Genomic DNA, 19,118 nt, shown 5'->3' with positions numbered 1-19,118 from the left:
TAGGAGGCGGTAGGTGTCAGTTTTATCACTAGTAGAAGAGAACACGACCTTTACTGGGCTGTAAAGTCCCTAAGGCTACACCAAGCATAGGCAGAGCATCTCTACTCTTGCTGTATGCCTGGATTGCTCTGATGGTAGGCATCCATCTTTTCCCTGCCTAAGGTTTCATTCTGGAGGTCTCCTTCCAAGCAGCAAGGCTGGGTAAACCAGGCCAGCCGAAGTGAATAAGTAATTTTATGACTTATTAGTCATTCTGACCTGGAGCAAAGTGAGTGGGAAAAGCCACAGTCAGTGGAAAGTCTTTGGATTCAGATAGATTTGGGTTTGAAAACCGATGGTGTACCCTCTTGCCCTGGAGTTACCTTTCCCCGGCCTGCTTCCTCACTTGTGAAATGTACCCAGGTCTGGCATGTCGGCCAGAATCCTGGTCTGCTGCGACTTTGAACACTCTGCTCTCCTTTCTTGCATGTGAGCATCGTGGACTTTGCTGCCAGGGGACCGTGAGGTGGGACTGTGTCACAGTGCACAGCCTCTTAGCACCTTCCTGGTGCCTCTCCTCCCAGCTCCTGCCCCCCTCTCCTCTCACCCCTTCCCGCCATGATTGTCCTGGAAACTTCAAACTCTCCTCCTCTCTCTTCCTCTCATGCCTTGCCAGCCAACATCAAGGCACTTGGGGGCCTACCTTTTACCCTCAAAACTTCTTAATGTATTTTTCCAAGTAGAGATTTTTTTTTTTTTCCTGCAAGAGGAATTCTGGTGGCTGGTATGACATGTATGTTCTTATACGTCAGCTGTTCTCAAACCCGCTTGAAGGACCTGTTAGACACAGGTGGCTGGGCTTCACCCTCAGGGTTTCTGCCTCAGTTAGTTGGGGTGAACTTGAGAGATTGCATTTCTAACATGTTCCTGAGTGATGTTGATGCTGCTGGTCTGGAGACCACACTTGGAGAACCATTGCCACACCTTATGGTAATACTAATTACCTTATAGTTTCTTTAAGTGAGGATTAAATAGGGAAATTAATGGAAAGCACCCAGCATAGTGTCTGTCACCTGTATATATTCAATATGTATTGGTTATGATTTTGAAGTCAGGTCCAATGAGTCTCACTCATTCCGTGTAGCTGGGACTGCCTTCACACCTCTTCCCATCTGATTCCATGCTCTTCTCTAAATGGTTAATCCAGACAAAGGGACTGAAAATGAAACTGAGAGATAGTTTAAGCTAACCTTTTCAATTTGCATGAGGCCCAGAGAGGTAGAGTGACTTTCCTAAGGTCACACAGCAAGGTAGAAGGTAGAATCTCTATCATGACTTTTCTGAAGCAATAGAAACAGTATATGAAAAATAACACAAGTGCTTTTATATTCCACTATTATGGTGAGAAGATTAATAAATAAGACGCTTCTGTCTTAACACACACATTAAACATGAAGTGTGTGAGCTGGTAAGTACTGCAGGCAAGGACTGCAAACCGCTGGTCTTGTCTCTTGCTTCCTTAAGGAATGCCCAGGCTTCTATAATTGGAGATACCTGCTCTTGATCTCCTGGCTTAGCTCATCCCAGGGCTGCAAAGTGTCACTTTTCAAGGGAGCTGATTCACACTGCCTCCCTTCTCTGAGGTCCTGAAGTGAGCCCTCCCTGTCCGCCAGTGCAGAAAGTGAAAGTAGAGCCTGTTTCAGCCTGTCCAACCTCAGTCTCCACACACAATGATTGAACTTGACAGCTCTGTCTGTGGAGCAGTGAGAAATGAAGGGGAGGATCCAGAGACGGTCAAGGTAGAGCAATGTTCATGACATCAAACATTTTCTCCACAAGTGGGGTCCTCTCGTCTTTCTTTCTCAACAGTGTCCAGCTATTATGTCTTCCCCTGCGCAGGAAGATGGTTCATGTTTAGAAGTCTCAGAGGCTCCTTCCTTTCCCCCCCGGGATTCCTACCCTTGCCAGTGTTAGTGCAGCTCTGTCACCCACACACTTCCTCCTCTAGGGGCCAGGCTTCTCCCTACAGGGAACGCTCTCATTCAAAGGAGCCGCTGCTGCCCCACTGCCCTGTGGCCTTTCTCAGGGCCAGAGCTGCGGGGGCGCAGCGGGCAAGGCCACTGGTGGCACGGGGCCCAGCCGCCGTGGTCTCCTGGCAGCTCCGCCCTCGTAATGAGGGCCCAGGCATTAAGTCGAGCCTTTGAAGATGTGTCCAGAAGCTTTCTCCTGGTGATCAATGACAGGGGCCCAGAGTCCTGCTTTGGCCAAATGACAAGCTTGGCCTCTTTTATGAGGAAAGGAACTCCTTATTGGACACTAAATTACAAATTAATTGGCAGCTTCCTCTGAGGCTGAGTGTAAACATCAACACCCCCTCCCCCCATGATGACTTTCTGGTGTGAACCCCCTCACTCCAAGGGTATAAAAGGTCCTGAGCAGGATGGGGTCTGTAGGTGTTGGTGATCCAGGCAGCTACAGCTGAGGAGAAAGGGCCTCTCCAACATGACATCCAACTGCTCACCTGCCTCTATCAAGAGTGGCCCCCGGCCCTCCTCTGTCTGCTCCAGCAGCATGAGCTGCCGGCCAGAGCTGTGCCAGAGTTACGTCTGCCAGCCCACGCCCTGCGTGCCTTCCGTCTGCATGCCCACCACCCACCGGCCGGCCAGCTGCTTCCCTAAGACCTACGTATCCAGTTCCTGCCGACCCAGCAGCTGCCGGCCAACTGGTGGCATCTCCGGCTCCATAGGTACCTGCAGCTGGTACTGCGAAGGGACCTTCAATGGCCATGAGAAGGCGACCATGCAGTTCCTGAACGACCGCCTGGCCAACTACCTGGAGAAGGTGCGGCAGCTGGAGCGGGAGAACGCGGAGCTGGAGTGCAAGATCCAAGAGGCCTGCCAGTCTCAAGTGCCTATCATGTGTCCTGACTACCAGTCTTATTTCAGGACCATTGAGGAGCTCCAGCAGAAGGTGAGGGCGAGTGAACAGTCTCACTGGGAAGGTGGCTGGAATGGCTGCTGCCCCAGATTCGAATCTCACAATTTACGTAGCTACATCCATGGAAAAGAGATTTCCCTGGGGCATAGAATTATCTCATAATGTGAGCATGCGGACAGGGCCCTTAATGTGGGAAGAGGCAGTTCTACCACTGATACATTGCATTACTTTGGGAGGTTCCTCCCCTTCCCTAGGCTTAGTTTCCTCATCTGTGGAATCGGAATAATAATGGTTTTTACCTAAAAGGGGCTGCCAAGAGGATTCCATAAATCGATGCAGATAAGGTGCTTAGCACAGCCCCTGAAACACGGGGCATTTTCAGTAAATGTTAGCATTTATTAATGATCCTTACATGAATGACTTCAGACTTAATGAGATTCTTTCCTTCCATATTGCTCATTGAATCCAAAATGGGGCATTTGAATTTGTGAAGACTCAAGTGCTTAAAAAATAAATCCATGTCTCTAAGGACTAGCAGTTCACTAAGTATCCCCCAGCGTGCCTGGGTGAAGAGGCTTCTGCAGGGATGGACACAAGATTGCCAAGTCCCACCAGCTACCACTTTCTCCTCACTCGGGTTCTTTATTCTTCTTGTCCTGCACTGACCCCCTCTGTGTGCTCCGGCCGCCAGGTCCTGTGCACCAAGGCAGAGAACGCCAGGATGATCGTGCACATTGACAACGCCAAGCTGGCTGCTGATGATTTCAGGACCAAGTAAGTCTGGCCAGGGGACGGGGGTGCCCTTTCTCCCTGCGTTGGCTTCAGGCAGCTTCCCATTAATTTCACAGAGTTGGAAGAGTGCCAGCCATTCAAGGTCTTCCCTGAGTTCTGTATTCAGTTTCACCCCTCGTTGCTGACCCTGTCCTCGTGCAGGTACGAGACGGAGCTGGCCCTGCGGCAGCTGGTGGAGGGCGACACCAACAGCCTGCGCAGGGTGCTGGACGAGCTGACCCTGTGCAAGGCCGACCTGGAGGCCCAGGTGGAGTCTCTGAAGGAGGAGCTGCTCTGCCTCAAGAAGAACCACGAGGAGGTGAGCCCTGAGTCGGGCTGAGGTGGCCCTGGAAAGTAGAATGTGGAAAGAATGTGGGGCTTTGGGTTGCATAGATGTGGGCTCAAGTTCCAGGGCCACATATTGTTTCTGTGATTTTGCCCAATTTATTCAACCTCTCTGAGCTTCTTCATCTGCAAAATGGGGACAACACTATCAGAAAGGGCTGCTGTGAGAATTAAATGAGAATTAAATGTCCCTTGCTCAGTGCTCAGAAATGCCAGCAATCCTCTCTCTGCATTTCCTGGACTTGCATGACTGCCTGAGGCTTTTCCACTGCATTTGTTTTTCTCATGAGAGCTGAGTTTCAGCGGGAGAGTGGAGCTCAAACCGGTCCATCTCTCTAGGCTGGCCTGCTGGTGTGACCCCATGTCTTCTAGGGAAGGGTTGAACTGCAGTGGTTTCCTTCTTTTTCCTGTCCGTATCCTTATCTCCCTGTCTCTTCTATTTGCATATGATATCCTTAGTTCAAAAGCCTTAGGTCAATCCTTCACTTTCTGACTTTTTCTGCAGGCCCTTGGAGGGAAATTCCCTCCACCTTGGGCACCTCTGTGCTGCAATGCCCACCTGAGTGCTGGTCTCTTCTTCCTCCTTCCCTGGTTGATTCTCAACCTCTTGACTTGGGATTTGAAAAAACAAGTGTCTCTGAATCCTGGCTGGGTTTCTTTAGGCTTAAGTGTAAAGTAACAGTCACCACATATTTGCCAAGTGCCCTAAGGTACCTGACTCATCCCATCTAATCAGAGAACTGGGACCTGAACCAAGAAGCCACTAATGAGGCTTATTGCATCCTCCAGAGCCTCAGTGACAACTCTTTCTTTTTGACAGCCAAGCCTGAAGAGGTGCCTGCTCTAACTTGGCCTTGAACCAAGTGAGGCCAGGCTTCTGCTGCCCACTTCCCAGAAGAACACAGGGGGGAAGGCTGGACAGGGATTCAGGGCCTTGGGTTCCCATTTTAGCTCAAATGGATCAAACAAATCCCGATGCTGCTCTTGGCTTCTGCCAAAGTGACAGGAAGTGTTCACCTGGAGTGCCTCTCCCATGATGAGGGTGTCCAGTTGGAGCTGGAAGGCCATCGGGGTACAACAGTCCTCAAAGGCCCCTTTTAATGTAGAGCTCTTTAGCATCTTTTGCTCTACCTTTTCACCTGGGGAGGTGAGCCCAGATCGAGCAACTTCACTCTTGCCTGGGGCTCTTGTTCCTTTTCAGGAAGTCAATACCCTCCGATGCCAGCTTGGGGACCGCCTTAACATCGAAGTGGACGCTGCGCCGCCCGTGGATCTGAACAGGATGCTGGAAGAGATGCGGTGTCAGTACGAGACGGTGGTGGAGACCAACCGCAGGGACGTGGAGGAATGGTTCACCATGCAGGTGGGCCTCTCGCGGGTGGGCTGGCCTCCCCAGCATTCCCGAGAAGCCACCCCCAGCTTCTCCTGTCTCTCCCATTGCAGATGGAGGAGCTTAACCAGCAGGTGGCTACGAGCTCTGAGCAGCTTCAGACCTACCAGTCAGACATCATTGATCTGAGACGAACAGTCAACACGTTGGAGATTGAGCTTCGGGCCCAGCACAGCCTGGTTAGTGCACTGGGTGGGCACCTCTTCTCCAGCTCTGGCTCCCAGGTGGCACTGAGCATCAGCACAGGCATCCAGGAAGAAGGAGACCCAGATTTAGCCACCAAGATGCTTACCCACCTGACCTCTTCTGGAGGGAGGTTTCTCTTAAGATCCAGCTTAGAGATAAAATGGGCATATCAAATCTAATCTGGGTTGGGTGGCCACTGTCAAACACAAGTCCCCAGGAATGCTTGTTCTCTACTTAGCCTGCCCTTCCAAACCCATGCTTCTGTACCCTGTGGAGATTTAAAAGACCCCATGCCCAGGGTCCTCCTCAGAAGAATGAAATCAGAGTCTCTGTAGGTGGGACCTGGGCCTGGGTGTTTCTTTAAAGGCTCCTATATGATGCTAACATGCAGCCAGGGCTAAAGACCACTGTTCTAAATAATCCTGTAGGGAAGGAGCCTGGTGAACCTTAGATCCAAAGCCTGAAGCCAGGCTAAGGTTGGAGCAGGAATAAGGGATTTAGATCACATGGAGCGGTGTTCAAACCCTGGTCTGTCACTTCCCAGCTGCTGAACCTTGAATAAGTCATTTGACCTTTCTGAACTTTAGTCATCACAGTGACTTACGTAGGGAGAGGTCATGCCCAATCCCAAAGAGAGATTGGGCTCTTTTTGATTCTTTCTGAATCAGGCCATGAAAATTAGATCTGTTCCTCACAGTCTGTCCGTTTGCTTTAGAGGGACTCTCTGGAGAACACGCTGGCGGAGACCGAGGCCCGCTACAGCTCCCAGCTGGCCCAGTTACAGTGCATGATCACCAACGTGGAGGCCCAGCTGGCAGAGATCCGCTGTGACCTGGAGCGGCAGAACCAGGAGTACCAGGTGCTGCTGGATGTCCGGGCCCGGCTGGAGGGTGAGATCGCCACATACCGGGGCCTGCTGGAGAGCGAGGACTGCAAGTATGTGGACCTAGCTGAGGCTGTACAGGGAGGTGGGTGGGAGGGTTAGGGAAGCCATAGGAAGCAGCTGGATCTACCCATAAGGTAGAACTCTGGCATAATTAAGAAGCGATTAGGAAGCTGATAAGATCTGAAGAAAGCCAGGCAGGTATTCATGCTGCCATCCCTAAACCTGGCCCATTAGAGATCATTCTGTTCCATTCAAAGTCAACAAACTCCTTCCAAGTGCCCAGCATGTGCCAGGCACCAGGGAAGAACCGAGATGGATGATGATAAGGCATCTGCTTTCAAGTTGTTTCCATCTCCCTAGGGAGGCAGGCAGACAGGCAACTGAAGACCATACTGGGGGAAATGTTGTCAGTACTTTGGGAGGACATTTAAGCAGCTTTATGTGATGATGTGGGGTGGGGAAGACGACAGGAAAGGCCAGAGTTGGGGCTTAATCATGGGAAACCATGAAGGTCATGCTGGAAGGGAGGGCTTTATTTTATAGGTAATTGGGAGGGCTTGCTTCTCTTTTCTTTCTTTTTTTTTTTTGAGGAGGAAATGATAGAATTTGCTTCACTGCCGATCTCCTCCACTGGAGGGTAAATAAATACCTGGAGCTCAGAGACAATATAAAATATTTTTATCCCCTGCACCTGGAACATAGTTGATGCTCAGTAGACATTTCTTTACCCTAGTCAATGAGAGCTCAAAGCTGCTCCTCAGGAGGATGACACAGATGGTGGTCAGAAGGGTTGAGTGGAGGGAGGAGAGACCGGCAGGGACACTGTTCAGGAGGCCTTGGCCATGGTCTACAGAACAAGCAGCAGGGAGGGTCTGAATCAGGTGAGTGGAGGCATCAGCCCCCAGCCACTGTGCCGGTAGAATCAGCAGGACTTGGTTGTCGTCGGTGCGCAGGACACCTCTGGGCTGTGGACACCTGTGTGGGCTGATTACTCTCAGAGGTAGTTTCTTATTCTACATTCAGCCATGCTTCTCTGCCGTGTAGAATCTTGTCCTCCAGGCAAGAGTTGTAATTGGTTTTCAAGGACTAGGCTGTCAGCACACGAGTGACATGGGTCACGGAAAACAGTGGAGGACCAGGGAGCTAGACCTTGTCCAGTGAGGGTGGTGCCGGCCCCCAGGGCTATTTCTATCACAGGACAGCAACAGTATTGCTGGCTCTTCTGGTTGTTCAAGAGAATCTGGGAGTCTGGGCTTCTTTAAATGTTAAATTCTTTTGAAGTTTAAATATCTTTAACAACAACAAAAAATGTATATAGTGCCAGTCAAATGAGACACATTTCAAGCTGGATGTGGTCCTGGGCTGCCTGTAGTCTCTGGGCTACTTGGTGTCCATCCAGTATCCAGTGTGTTGTATCTGGTTTTGAGCCCACACCTGTCAGTCTCTGAGATCATCCTTTTTTCTTCTATATTAATTTGTTAATTCATCTTTTTCAGTACATTCTTATTAAGTGCCTGCTCTAGGCCAGGTGTGCAGGTGGTCATGCATCCATGGCTGCTGATCTCACTGCCCAGTGGAGAAAGAGATCAGAATAATCACAAATCACTCTGGAAGGAACTACATGTACCACAGGGGGATTTGACACAGACCAATCCAGGGGGGCTTCAAGGAGGATGTGATAGTTGAGGTGAAGGAAGCTGCTCTTTGTCCTGAGTACAAATGGCAGCCACGGAAGTTCTTAGGCAGAGGAGGGAGATGATTAGATGTATATTTGCAGAAGCTCACTCTGGCCATCAAGTTGGTGATGGCTAGGAGGGGCAGGAGTGGGGTTGGGAGACCAGTCAGCCAGCCACTAGGGTCACACAGGTGAAGATGATGATGATTGGGCCTAGAGAAGTGAGTGGGGGAGGTGAGCAGTGGGTGAATTTGGGAGGCGTTGGGGGCAGAATTCGCTGAACATGTTGCCCATGCGGCTTCTTTAATCCCTTCACGTGCCTTTCTTCCACAGGTTGCCCAGTAACCCGTGCTCCACGCCCTCGTGTCCCCCCTGTGCACCCTCCCCTGCTGTGCCCCGCACTGTCTGTGTGCCTCACACCATTTGTGTGCCTTGCGTGCCCTGTCCCCCAGGCCACTATTGAAGTCTCTCAGTGTTGGTGAATGCTGCAGGGACCAGAGCTGGGAAGCTGGTGCCTCCTCAGGTTGAGCTTGACCTCGATTCAGCGGCCAGCAAGGAAGACTGTGAGCAGCGCCAGGTGGGCCGTCTGTCCGCGAGGCCCTCTGATACTGCAGGGGATGCCCTGGCCCACCATTGCTTAGAAACAGCCCCTCTCATTTCCATGAGCTAATTGTCTTTGCTGATGTTTCTGGTTCTCTGTTGCCTCAAGAGCATGTGTTTGTAGTCGACTGGCAAATAAAGCCTCAATCAATGGCCCTGCAAACATCTTTCTCTATTTGTCATTTACAATGCTATATCTGTCAGCCAGTACTACCACTCAGTTGGCATCAAGAGGAATGTGGCCAAGTTGTATATCTGTTTTAATGTCCTCTGCCTCCATAGAGGCTTGAGAGGCATTTGCCAAAGAGACCCACAGGCCAGAAACCAGGTAATTGGTTCAGAGCCAAGTAATAAAGACAGAAAAAGAGGACGGAGATAATTATGCCGGGAACCCAGGCCTAGCAACTGTAAATGAGAATATTACGTGATAGCCCCACCCCTAAACCTGACTGCAGCTGGTACAAAGGGATCATTCATTCATAATATCCTCAATGATTGCTTGGGAGGTGTAGGCTCTACATCATGGCTGGTTAGCCCACGTGATGGTACCCCAGACACCTTGTTAATGCCATGTTTAATCCTTGCAACAGTCCATTATTTTATTCACTTTACAAATGAGGAAACTGAGACCCAGAGAGGTTAAGAAAATTTCCTAAATTCACACAGTCAGTAATTGGTGGACCCAGGACTCAATATAGGCCTTTAGGCTCCAGAGATGCTCAACCAGTTCATATAGTAAGTCCTCACTATTTGCAAACTACAGCTGGGTGCAAGGGAATCACACAAATGCAAGTGATCCCCACCCTCCAGACATTCCTTATTAGAGAGGGAGAAAAAGCCAGTGTGTGTAGGGCCCCACTCCTTCCTCAATAAGGGCCTAATAATAAAATGATAACAATAATCATTTCTACCACTCACTGAGCACTTGTGATGCATTGAGCACACTACATACATTAACTTGTGCAGGTTGTATGACCACCTGGTAAGGTAGGAATTGTGCCCACCTGAGAGACGGGTGACTGAGGTTCAGAGACTGGTTTAGTCAGTTGCCCAAAGTAACATGCAAGGACAAGGATTTGGACCCAGGTCCAGCTGCTTCCACTGTCGCGTTATTCTAACCACTCTGCTACACTGCCAGGCTTCTTCTAGAAAGAGTATGCACACTGACAAAGACTGGAAGAGAGTACTGGGGAGAGCAGAGAAGGCTTCATGTAGCCAGTGGCATTTCAGACTGACCTGGAAGGTTGACTAGGATGTCTACAGAGCCAAAGAGAGGTACAGGTGTATGGGGTCTGCAGGAAAGCAGAGATCATGCCTTGGGGGCCAGAGTGGCCCAGCTGACTGGAGCACCAGGATCCTGTGAAAGACTGGTGGAAATAAAGCTGAAGTGGTAGGAAGGTGTCAGACCTGGGAGGCCTTGGCCACGCCACAGAGAGAGAGATAGATTCTGGAGGCAGTGGGAGGGCTGCGATAGGACTTGGCCCCAAGAATGACATGACTGGTGGGGTATTTTAGAAAGTTTCATAAAGGAGTATAAACAGGAGGGCTGAGAGGCAGGGAGGAAGTTGAAGAATAGTGTGGGAGAAGCTGAAGAAGGTCTCAGCTAAGGCAATGACAGTGGCGATGGAAAAATAAGGGAGCAATTGGAGGGACTCAGTGCAGGACCCAATTGGCAATGGTAGATAAAGAGGGAAAAACTGGGAACAGGACTCTGGAGCACCCTTTTGAACCTCACCCTCCAAATACATAAAATAGTTCTTCCTTAATGAGCTGAGGTGATGTATTTATTAAAGTATCTGCCCTCTGGACTTGCCAAGAAATGACAAGAAATGGATTGGATCTTGAAGCTACCTGGGGCAGTTTGGACATGATTCCATGTGCCTGGCAGACAGGGTCAAGAGCCTCACTGGAGACACAAACACACAGCTTAGCCAGCTGTGGTTCCTGGTAGGGGCGTGTGTGTGTGTGTGTGTGTGTGTGTGTGTGTGTGTGAGTGTGTGAAATTTCAATGAGCTGAAATGCCAAGGCTACTGGATGTTCTATGAACTGAGTACAAACCAGCAGTTCTTAATTTCAATTCCTGTGCAATGTTTGTCTAGAATGTGCTTAGCTTGATAAACACATGAGATTGAACAGAACCAAATCTTTGGTTCTAGAATCCTAGGCCCATTTCGTGCAATGTGGTAGCTACTAACTACATGGGGCTCTTTAATGTTTAATGAAATAAAATTAAGTAGAATTGAGAAATTTAGTTCCTCAGTTCACCAGCCACATTTCAAGTGCTCAGTGCCTTCTTGTGGCTAGTGGTACCATACTGGACAGTACAAATAGGGAAGATTTCCATTATTGTGGGAAGTTTATTGGATGGTGTGTTAAACTGTCAGAATCTAAAGGAGCCTTCCCAATGATCTGGCCCAGCCCCTCCCATTACAGATGAGGAGTCTAAACTCCCAGGCTGGTGGAAAGATGTGCTCACAGACACACAACCAACAGGTGGGAACTGGAGCCAAGTGTTCTGATGCCAAGCCTAGCGGGTATCTCTGAGTTTGTTTTGCTTTCTCCAAGCACCAAGGTTTGTTATTCTTTCAGGCTAATAAATATTTCCTCTTTCCCCGTCTTTTATATCCCTGAGAATAGAGACATTTTCTCTGAGATGCTGAAACTCTTTCCTGAGAATAGAGTTCCCTTTCATATAACAACTGGCAACCTCCAAACTCAGAATCTCATCCTTCCATCACAGACCTCAGGCCAGAGCTGCTGCAGGAACAATCCCACGGGAGTTGCAGGCTGGGAGTCCAGGCCTCTGGACCGTCTGTAGACTTTGCAGGCTCCTTGCCCCCAGCACATATTGTCCAGTCCAACCTGGTCCTTGTTCCCACACCTGTGTGTCACTCTGACTTGCCAAGACCTGTCTGACCATCCAAGTGCCCATTAAAGCTTTTTATGTGAAACCAAGCCCCACGGCCCAGGGCCAGGCATGCGCCCCCTGCTGGGCACGGATGGCTACCATCTTTGATGTCAGCATGGTACTTCCAAGCTAGAGACCTCTCGAGCTATCCTACCGCTTAGCCCGTCTCTCTTATTTGATGGATGAGGAAGCCATCGGCATAGACTTTGGGAAATATGTCCACCAGCACCAGGACCTCCTGGAAACTGGACTCAGTGCTACACCTATGGGGGGGTGTTCTCAAAGGAATTGTGTCCTCATATCAAAGCATTTGGCTTTAATTAACTCTGGTTTACAGGAAAACTCAGGTAATAAAACCTCTGGCATATTTGATGCTTGGGAGAAACTCCCCCAGGTAGCAGGATCCTCCCCAAGTGGGACTGGGAAAGAACGAACCTGGGTTTCCAAGGCACAATTTTTCCCTGAGGCCGTTACAGAGTCTGAGACTCAAGCTTGCCTCTCACTGTCCCAGAGGGAGGCCCCTTTCTGAGATGGGCGTGAGGATCTGCTGGGCAGATCTGCCTCCATGAAGCCTGGCTAGAGGGCACTGGCTCCCAGAGAGAAAGGCCTAGGGGAGTGGGACACAGTGACTGGGAAATGGGGTGATTGTGGACTGAAATGCACTGAGTGAGTCTCCCCCCTTACCCCTCAGCATATTGGGAACACTTTTACAACATGATCAAAAAAAGGATATGCCAGGTGATAACTGGAAAAATCATCAACAATAAAATAATTTGCTTCCTGAGTTTCATAAACTTTAGCATATGAATACAATAATTTCAATTTTGCTAAACAGAAAGCTTCCAAGAGCATTTGATGTCATATCTTTTTGAACCATTGGTTGAGCTATGTTTATTTCCAAATAGTCCTCTCCCTTAGCCATAAGTAAGTAACCAAGCACACTGATGAGCATCTTGCCGTAATAGAAACCATCAGTGCTGTTAGCTTCCGAAAGCCTGGGCTGGAACCCCAATTCTACTATGAACATGCTGTGTGTGAATCTCAGTCTCCTTTTCCCCTTTGGAAATGGGGATAATTCTATCTCCTTCCAAGAGTCATTGGGATAGGATTCATTTGGAATGCCTCTCACGAAGCCAGTACACAGTAAGTGCTTGACATAAGGTTGGTTAAGGAAAAATCCGCTTTGGCAATAAGCGCCCCCGTCTTCTGATTTTCCCCAATGATGACGGCAGCTGAGTCACTTTTCTGATCACAGAACGTCTGGATAGACTTCTGGTCTTGGTCTAAATGCCTTGGTAAAGTGAAGGGGACAGTGTCTGAGGCCCGGAGTTTAGTCCTGGATTCCGCCTGGGTGCTGCCCTCGCATCTCCCAGAGATGGCTAAAGTTCTCCCCATGTGCTCCGAGGGACCCAGTTTTTAAGGCCCCATTCACTGTGCTATGTAGAGTGGTGGTCAGCCAATCACTGCGCTCAGCTCAAATCCTGCTGCTGCTTGTTTTGGTTAATAAAATTTTACTGGAACACAGCCACACCCACCTCTTCCATATTGTCTTGCCTGCTCTGTGCCACAGGGGCAGAGTTGAGCTGCTTTAGAGTGAAGAGACTGTCTGGCCTGTAAAGCCTAACATATTTACCATTTGGCTTTTGAATAGAGAAGGTCTGATGCAGAGGAGAGAGGATGTGCTGAAGCTAGGAGCCCCAGGACTCAGTCCTGGCCTTGTGACTCACTGGCTCTGTGCCCGAGGAGCTCACAGTCCCTCTCTCTTCTCCAGCTGAAGCAGCTGGAATTAGCTCGCGGAGTTTAGTTCTAACACCTTAGCACCTTTGCGTTCTGTGCCCAGTCTCTCTGGGACTCTGACTCTGAGACTAGAGGGCCCTGAGACTAGAGGTAGAGTGAACTCTAACTCTGCAAGAGGACCAGTGCACCTTTAAGGCCATGACACTCCAGAGAGACGCCAAGGGTCACTTAGGGAGCAGAACTTCTCAATGGGGTGTCTTTAAAGAGACAGCACAAAACATCCCTTTTAGCAACAGAGGGCAGTAATATGGAGTCCAAAGGCAGTTACCGCTGCCTTTTATGAGGTGGAGTGCTACTGACAGGGACCAAATAACTGACTAATGCTGCTCTGATGGCAGTGGACATGAGGATGTCATGGGGGAAGCTTGCAGATTGCACCTGCACCCCCAGGGGGTAAATAAATAGCCTGGGCAAGGAAGCATTCTCATGCTTGAGTGCTTGGCCCCGGTAACCAACCTGCAACTCAGCTTTCCAGGACCATGGCTTCTAGCTGTAGCAAAAATGGTTGCTCTTCAAGCTCTGTGAAGTCTGTTTGAAGGCTCCTAGCTCCAGGCAGCTGCCATAGGAACTCTGTCCCTAGGGGCTGGCCAGCCTCTAGCACCACACGGGGCCCACCTGGCAGAGAGCAGCCAATCTAGTAGCCAGCCTGGCCCCTCCAGCAGTTACCCAGCTTGTCCTCTGCTAGTGACCAACAATTTCCCTACCAACATAGGCACCTGTAGCTGGCTCAGTGAAAGCGCCTCATGGCAGCAAGAAAGAGACCAGGCAGCTTCTAAATGATCACCTGGCCAACTGCCTGCAGAAGGTGCGGCTGCTGGAGCAGGAGAATGAGGAGCTGTGGGTCGAGACCCAGCAGTGGAGCAAACGGCGGTTCCCCAACATGTTCTCCAATTACTGCCCACACGCAGACCATTAAAGAGCGTCCACAAAAGGTAAGGTGAGGCCTGGAGCTTGGGCCTCCCTGGCAGGGAAAGAGGGGTAAGTATTGGTGTAAGAGGGGTGGCCTGGTGGACGGTAGTCCACAAATGTTCGTGGAGATGAACTGCATATGTCAGCAATAAACTGTGGCGTCAGAGGCCCTACCACGTGGTCCTACACCCAGCTCCATTTAACAAGCACCTGGCTGATGCCTGCGATGAGATGACTCTGAGCAGGACATGGGTTTACGCCTTCACAATGCAGATCTGCCTCATTTAAGGACTTGCCGACATTCCTTTGGTAGCGAGTGGGTATCCACCATGGTGAGCTGTTGTTCCAGGTGCTGTGGAGCCAGGTGCTCCCTATGGAGTGAAGTCCGACTCTTCACCTTGGTATTCAAGGCTGCCTTGTTCTGATCCTCACTTCTTTTCACCCCTTTAGAATCTTCTTCACATATCCTGTGTGTCTGCTAAAATGCATTGCCACCCCCAAAATGTTTGCTCACAGCTGTAATGTTATCCTCATTGTTGCATGTCCAAATTCTAGCAGGGCTTCATGACCAGGTGAGCAGTCACCACCTCCTGGAAGCCCTTCTAGAGGAGCTCCTGCAGAAGGTGAAGTTTGTGGTGCTCCGGATCATGAGTTGGCAAACTATGGCATGAGGGCTCAATCCGCCCTGCTACCTGATTTTGTAAATAAGGTTTTGTTGGTACAATTATGCTCATTCGTTGGTGTATGGTCTATGGCTGCCTTTGTGCTACAGAAGCAGAGTTGAATAGTCACGGCAGAGACTCATGGCCTGCAAAGCCTAGAATATTTAGTATCTGGCCCTTTACAGAAAAAGATTACTGACCTTTGCACTATATGTCCAGGGCCTAGATTGGCAGCGGAATGCTTTTTAGAGTGTGGCAAGAGGATCTTGAGTGAAGGTGAATGGGGCTGTATAAAGGATGAAACATCGGATTCTGAGTTTATGTTAACTTAGTTTCAGTACTTCCAATTCCTAAATGTAGTTGCAAAAACAGTGCCACCTAACTGCAGGTGCAGTAAAAGGGGTCAGAGGAGAATGTTCTAATGTCCATCAGTAGCGCTGGCCTCTTCTTATCTGCTGTCCCCTTTGATTATCAAATCAATGCTTCTTTATAGCCTACATCTTGGTTGTGGAGACAGGAAGACAAAGAATGTCAGAACAGGGGCCACGGGAATCTCACTAGATTCAGAGACCTCTGGGGAGGTTGACCAACCAGCGTAAAGGACTTCTTATTGGGACTGGATCCCACCTTATCTAAAACTTTCATAGCCTGTCATTGTTCTCTGGTCTCGGCTCCCTGTCTTCTTGCTTATGTCTGCTAAGCACCACATACAGCAAAAGAAAAGTGTCTTTGTTATATGTTCAGTTTGCTACTACCTTCCATATCTTGGTTTCTCAGCCAAGCATCCTCTTGCACCCCCACCCCCATCCCGTCCTGCACCACACAAGTGTCTTGTACAAGTTTAGGAGTTTGTGTTGTCCTAGGGGATGCTGCAGTTTGAACCCCAGCCAACAGGACTGCCTTGGACCTGAGGCCACAGATGGTCTGAGAACAGTGAATCACTGAGCCTACTCTCTTTCCCCAGATCCTGTGCATTAAATCTGAGAACAATAGGCTGGTTGTTCAAACTGACAATGCCAAGCTGGCTGCAGATGACTTTAGGACCAAGTGAGTTGGGGTCAGACAAGGAGGGGAGGAGCCAAATGCCTCTCCTGGCTTCTTCTGTCTTCCTGTGATGCAGTTGGCATCAGAGATGTAACCGACCAGGACCCAAACCAACAGTTCCATCCAGAGAAAACAAAGGGCATTAAGCCTAAGATATTAGAAGAACACCCCCACCACCACCATAATTGTTTTGCTTTTGTAGTTTGACATGATTTCGAATCATCAGCCATTTGATTCTATTGTAAGAAGAGCCTTGTGAGGCAGGCAGGGCAGTGATGGACCCTTCTTCATGGGGACATGGAGGCTCAGAGTCCTGAAGTGACTTGCCAGAAGTCACGTGGCTGCTGAGTGGTAGAACTGGAACTTGGCCCCCAATTTTCTACCCCGAGGCCATTTCCTATGAAACTCTGCTGCCTCGGTGAGGATACGATTCCACACTGAAACTTGACCAGTTTGTGAGCATTGATAACTCAGATGCCATGAAGGCATGTGAGGATCAAAGGGTTTGTACCACCTGAGAAGTGCCCCCACCTGGGAACAGGAAGGGGCATTATGTTTTATTATCTTTCTTCAGGGCACTGTGGATGTCTCACTCCTCTAGAGCTAAAGAAAGCCATTTCCTTCTTCTCATCCTGGCAGTTGGCTTCTAATCTGAGAGAGATTCCAGGGTCCATCTCAGTAGGGAAAATGGAAGAGGGGTCTGCAGTGATCCCACTGCACTGTAATGGCCTGGGTACTCTGCTGCCTCCGCTCTGGTCATCAGCCATGCATCTGTCCTGGCTTCTTCAGTAGTGGTCACTGCCTGGTTCAGCTTAGGTGCCTAGTGTTGAATGAGTGGGGAACACCCTGTTGCTCTCTGGGTATGAGTGCACCACCCAGGAAATGCCAACTCACAATTAGACTGCGGAGAGAGATCAGTGAGGGTATGGCTGTAAGGTGGGTCCTGTGGCCCCTTCTGCTCTTGAACCCCGACTACTGTACCTGCCCTGGTAAAGGTACCAGATGGAATACTCACTCCACCAGCTGGCAGAGGCTGACATCTGTGGTTGTGCAGGGTGCTGGATGACCTCACTCTCACCAAGTGTGACCTGGAGGCCCAGGTGGAGTCCGTGAAGGAGGAGCTGCTCTGCCTCAAGAAGAACCATGAGCAGGTGGGTGGGTCTTTGTGTGATCTGTGTAGACTTCTGGAGGGTGAATTCAGGCTCATTTGGGGATGGAAATGAGGCTCTTCCTCTTGCACAGAATGGAAGCTCTGCAGGCCTTGACCTGTGGTTAAGCCTTGTAAGTGCTGAAGGGGAGCTCTGGCTTTCAGTGGGAGTGTGTTCTTCATCCACAGAGGAGCAAAGGGAAATCACTGGGATGACGGACAGTGGGAGATCATTGAGGCTTTGGATGAGGGCCCCATGAACATGATGTGCTCCTCTTGTGCCCACAGGAAGTGAATACTCTGAAGTGCCAGCTGGGAGATAGGCTCCACATCGAGCTGGACGCTGAGCCCTCCGTGGACCTGAGCAGGGTGCTGGAGGAGATGTGGTGCCAGTATGAGGCCATGGTGGACACCAACCGCCATGATGTGGAGCAGTGGTTCCAAGCCCAGGTGAGGTGGGGCTGCAGAGCATGAGGCAGGGGGGCCTGGCTTCCATCTGGGCAGGGAGGCAATCATGTCTCTGTGTGGCGTGTCTGAGGGTATCAGCCTGCAGGCCACGTCCTGCTCTGAGCAGCTGCAGTCAGAGATCCTGGAGCTGAGATGCATGGTGAATGCCCTGGAGGTGGAGCTTCAGGCTCCACACAACTTGGTGAGCTCCTTTGCGTGCATGGAAGGCTCCCACTCCCATGGGAAGTTCCAGGTTCAGTACACGCCACTCTTAAATACAGACCAGGACACAGCTTCAATCTTGCATTGAACATTCTCATTTATGTGAGTGCTGAGGGGATAAACATTAGCCCAGATGAGGGAAGTTCTACAGACCTATCCTAAGGTCCATGATGAAGACCCATAGCATGTTGCAGTTCTTCCAGCTGGAGAATGCTAAGGGGAGCTGGATTGTTCTCCGGCCCTGGCAACGTCTTGGGGTGCCAAGGTCTGACTGCAGAGCCTGAGGGCAGAAACCCATGATTTTTAACTTGCTTCTCATTTTCTTTGGCATCACAGAAGGACTGTCTGTAGAACTCCCTGTGTGAGTCCGAGGCCCGCTATGGCACTGAGCTGGCCCAGATGCAGAGCCTGATCAGCACCGTGGAGCAGCAGCTGGCCGAGATCCGGGCAGACCTGGAGCGGCAGAACCAGGAGTAGCAGGTGCTGCTGGATGTCCAGGCTCGGCTGGAGGGTGAGATCAACACGTACCAGGGCCTGCTGGAGAGCGAGGACTGCAGGTATGTCTTCTGATGTCTGTGTCAACATCATGTGTAAAAGTAGGGGCCTCTTACTGACAATGGCCTAAAAGGGAGGGGTGGTATTGTAGACGCGATCTTTGAAGACAAACTTGCTACCCAGGAAGCTGGCGAGCTGCAGGATGTAGGGGAAGGTTTCCTCCTTATGCCGTCCATTGGGACCACGTCACTCTCCTAGATGCTAGTCACTGCCACAGGGTTACAATACGGAGAGCTCAGTGCATCCAGGCTTCACTAAATTCTCTCTGGAGGAAGTACTCCAGCAGCAGTGATCTTCATACTCGGCATTAAAAAATACCGCATGGGGCACTTAGCTCTCATTTAGTTCCTTGTCATGTTGAGAAAAAGGTAAGATGAATACCACAGCCCTTTAAGCAACAAGGAACAAGATTAGGGGCTGTGTTTACATGAAGATCAGGCTGACGTCTAGCCTGCTCTTGTTCATCAGCCTTTCTGCTTTTCCTTTGGCCACGTGCCTTCCCACATGACAGGTACCACTCGTTTTACACAAGGGTGCCCTGAGCTCGGGCCACAGCTTCACTCTGGACTCTGGGTAATTCCCCCCCTTTCTAAAGGGACCTCTAAGGTCTAAAATCCTGTTTGCTCCTTCAATTCTAAAATGCCTATATACTATTGTC

At 50.0% G+C, this 19,118-nt stretch overlaps 1 protein-coding gene and 1 pseudogene across 1 annotated transcript; both read left to right on the top strand.

Moving 5' to 3' along the window:
- The first annotated feature begins 2,481 nt into the window (after positions 1–2,481).
- On the top strand, positions 2,482–8,932 carry KRT32 (keratin 32). Its single transcript, XM_090292096.1, has 7 exons — positions 2,482–2,949; positions 3,608–3,690; positions 3,850–4,006; positions 5,234–5,395; positions 5,476–5,601; positions 6,324–6,544; positions 8,503–8,932. Exons 1-7 carry the CDS (start codon positions 2,482–2,484, stop codon positions 8,630–8,632), a joined length of 1,347 nt encoding a protein of 448 aa, XP_090148222.1. The 3' UTR covers positions 8,633–8,932.
- Positions 8,933–10,022: 1,090 nt separating this feature from the next.
- On the top strand, positions 10,023–18,475 carry LOC149998456 (keratin, type I cuticular Ha1-like; annotated as a pseudogene).
- The last annotated feature ends 643 nt before the right edge of the window (positions 18,476–19,118 follow it).

The sequence above is a fragment of the Furipterus horrens genome, unplaced genomic scaffold (genome assembly GCF_987537825.1).
Source record: "Furipterus horrens unplaced genomic scaffold, mFurHor1.1.pri manual_scaffold_11, whole genome shotgun sequence".
Classification (NCBI taxonomy): Eukaryota; Metazoa; Chordata; class Mammalia; order Chiroptera; family Furipteridae; genus Furipterus; species Furipterus horrens.
Note: the sequence above shows the minus strand (reverse complement) of the source record. Positions and strands in the feature narration are given on the sequence as shown.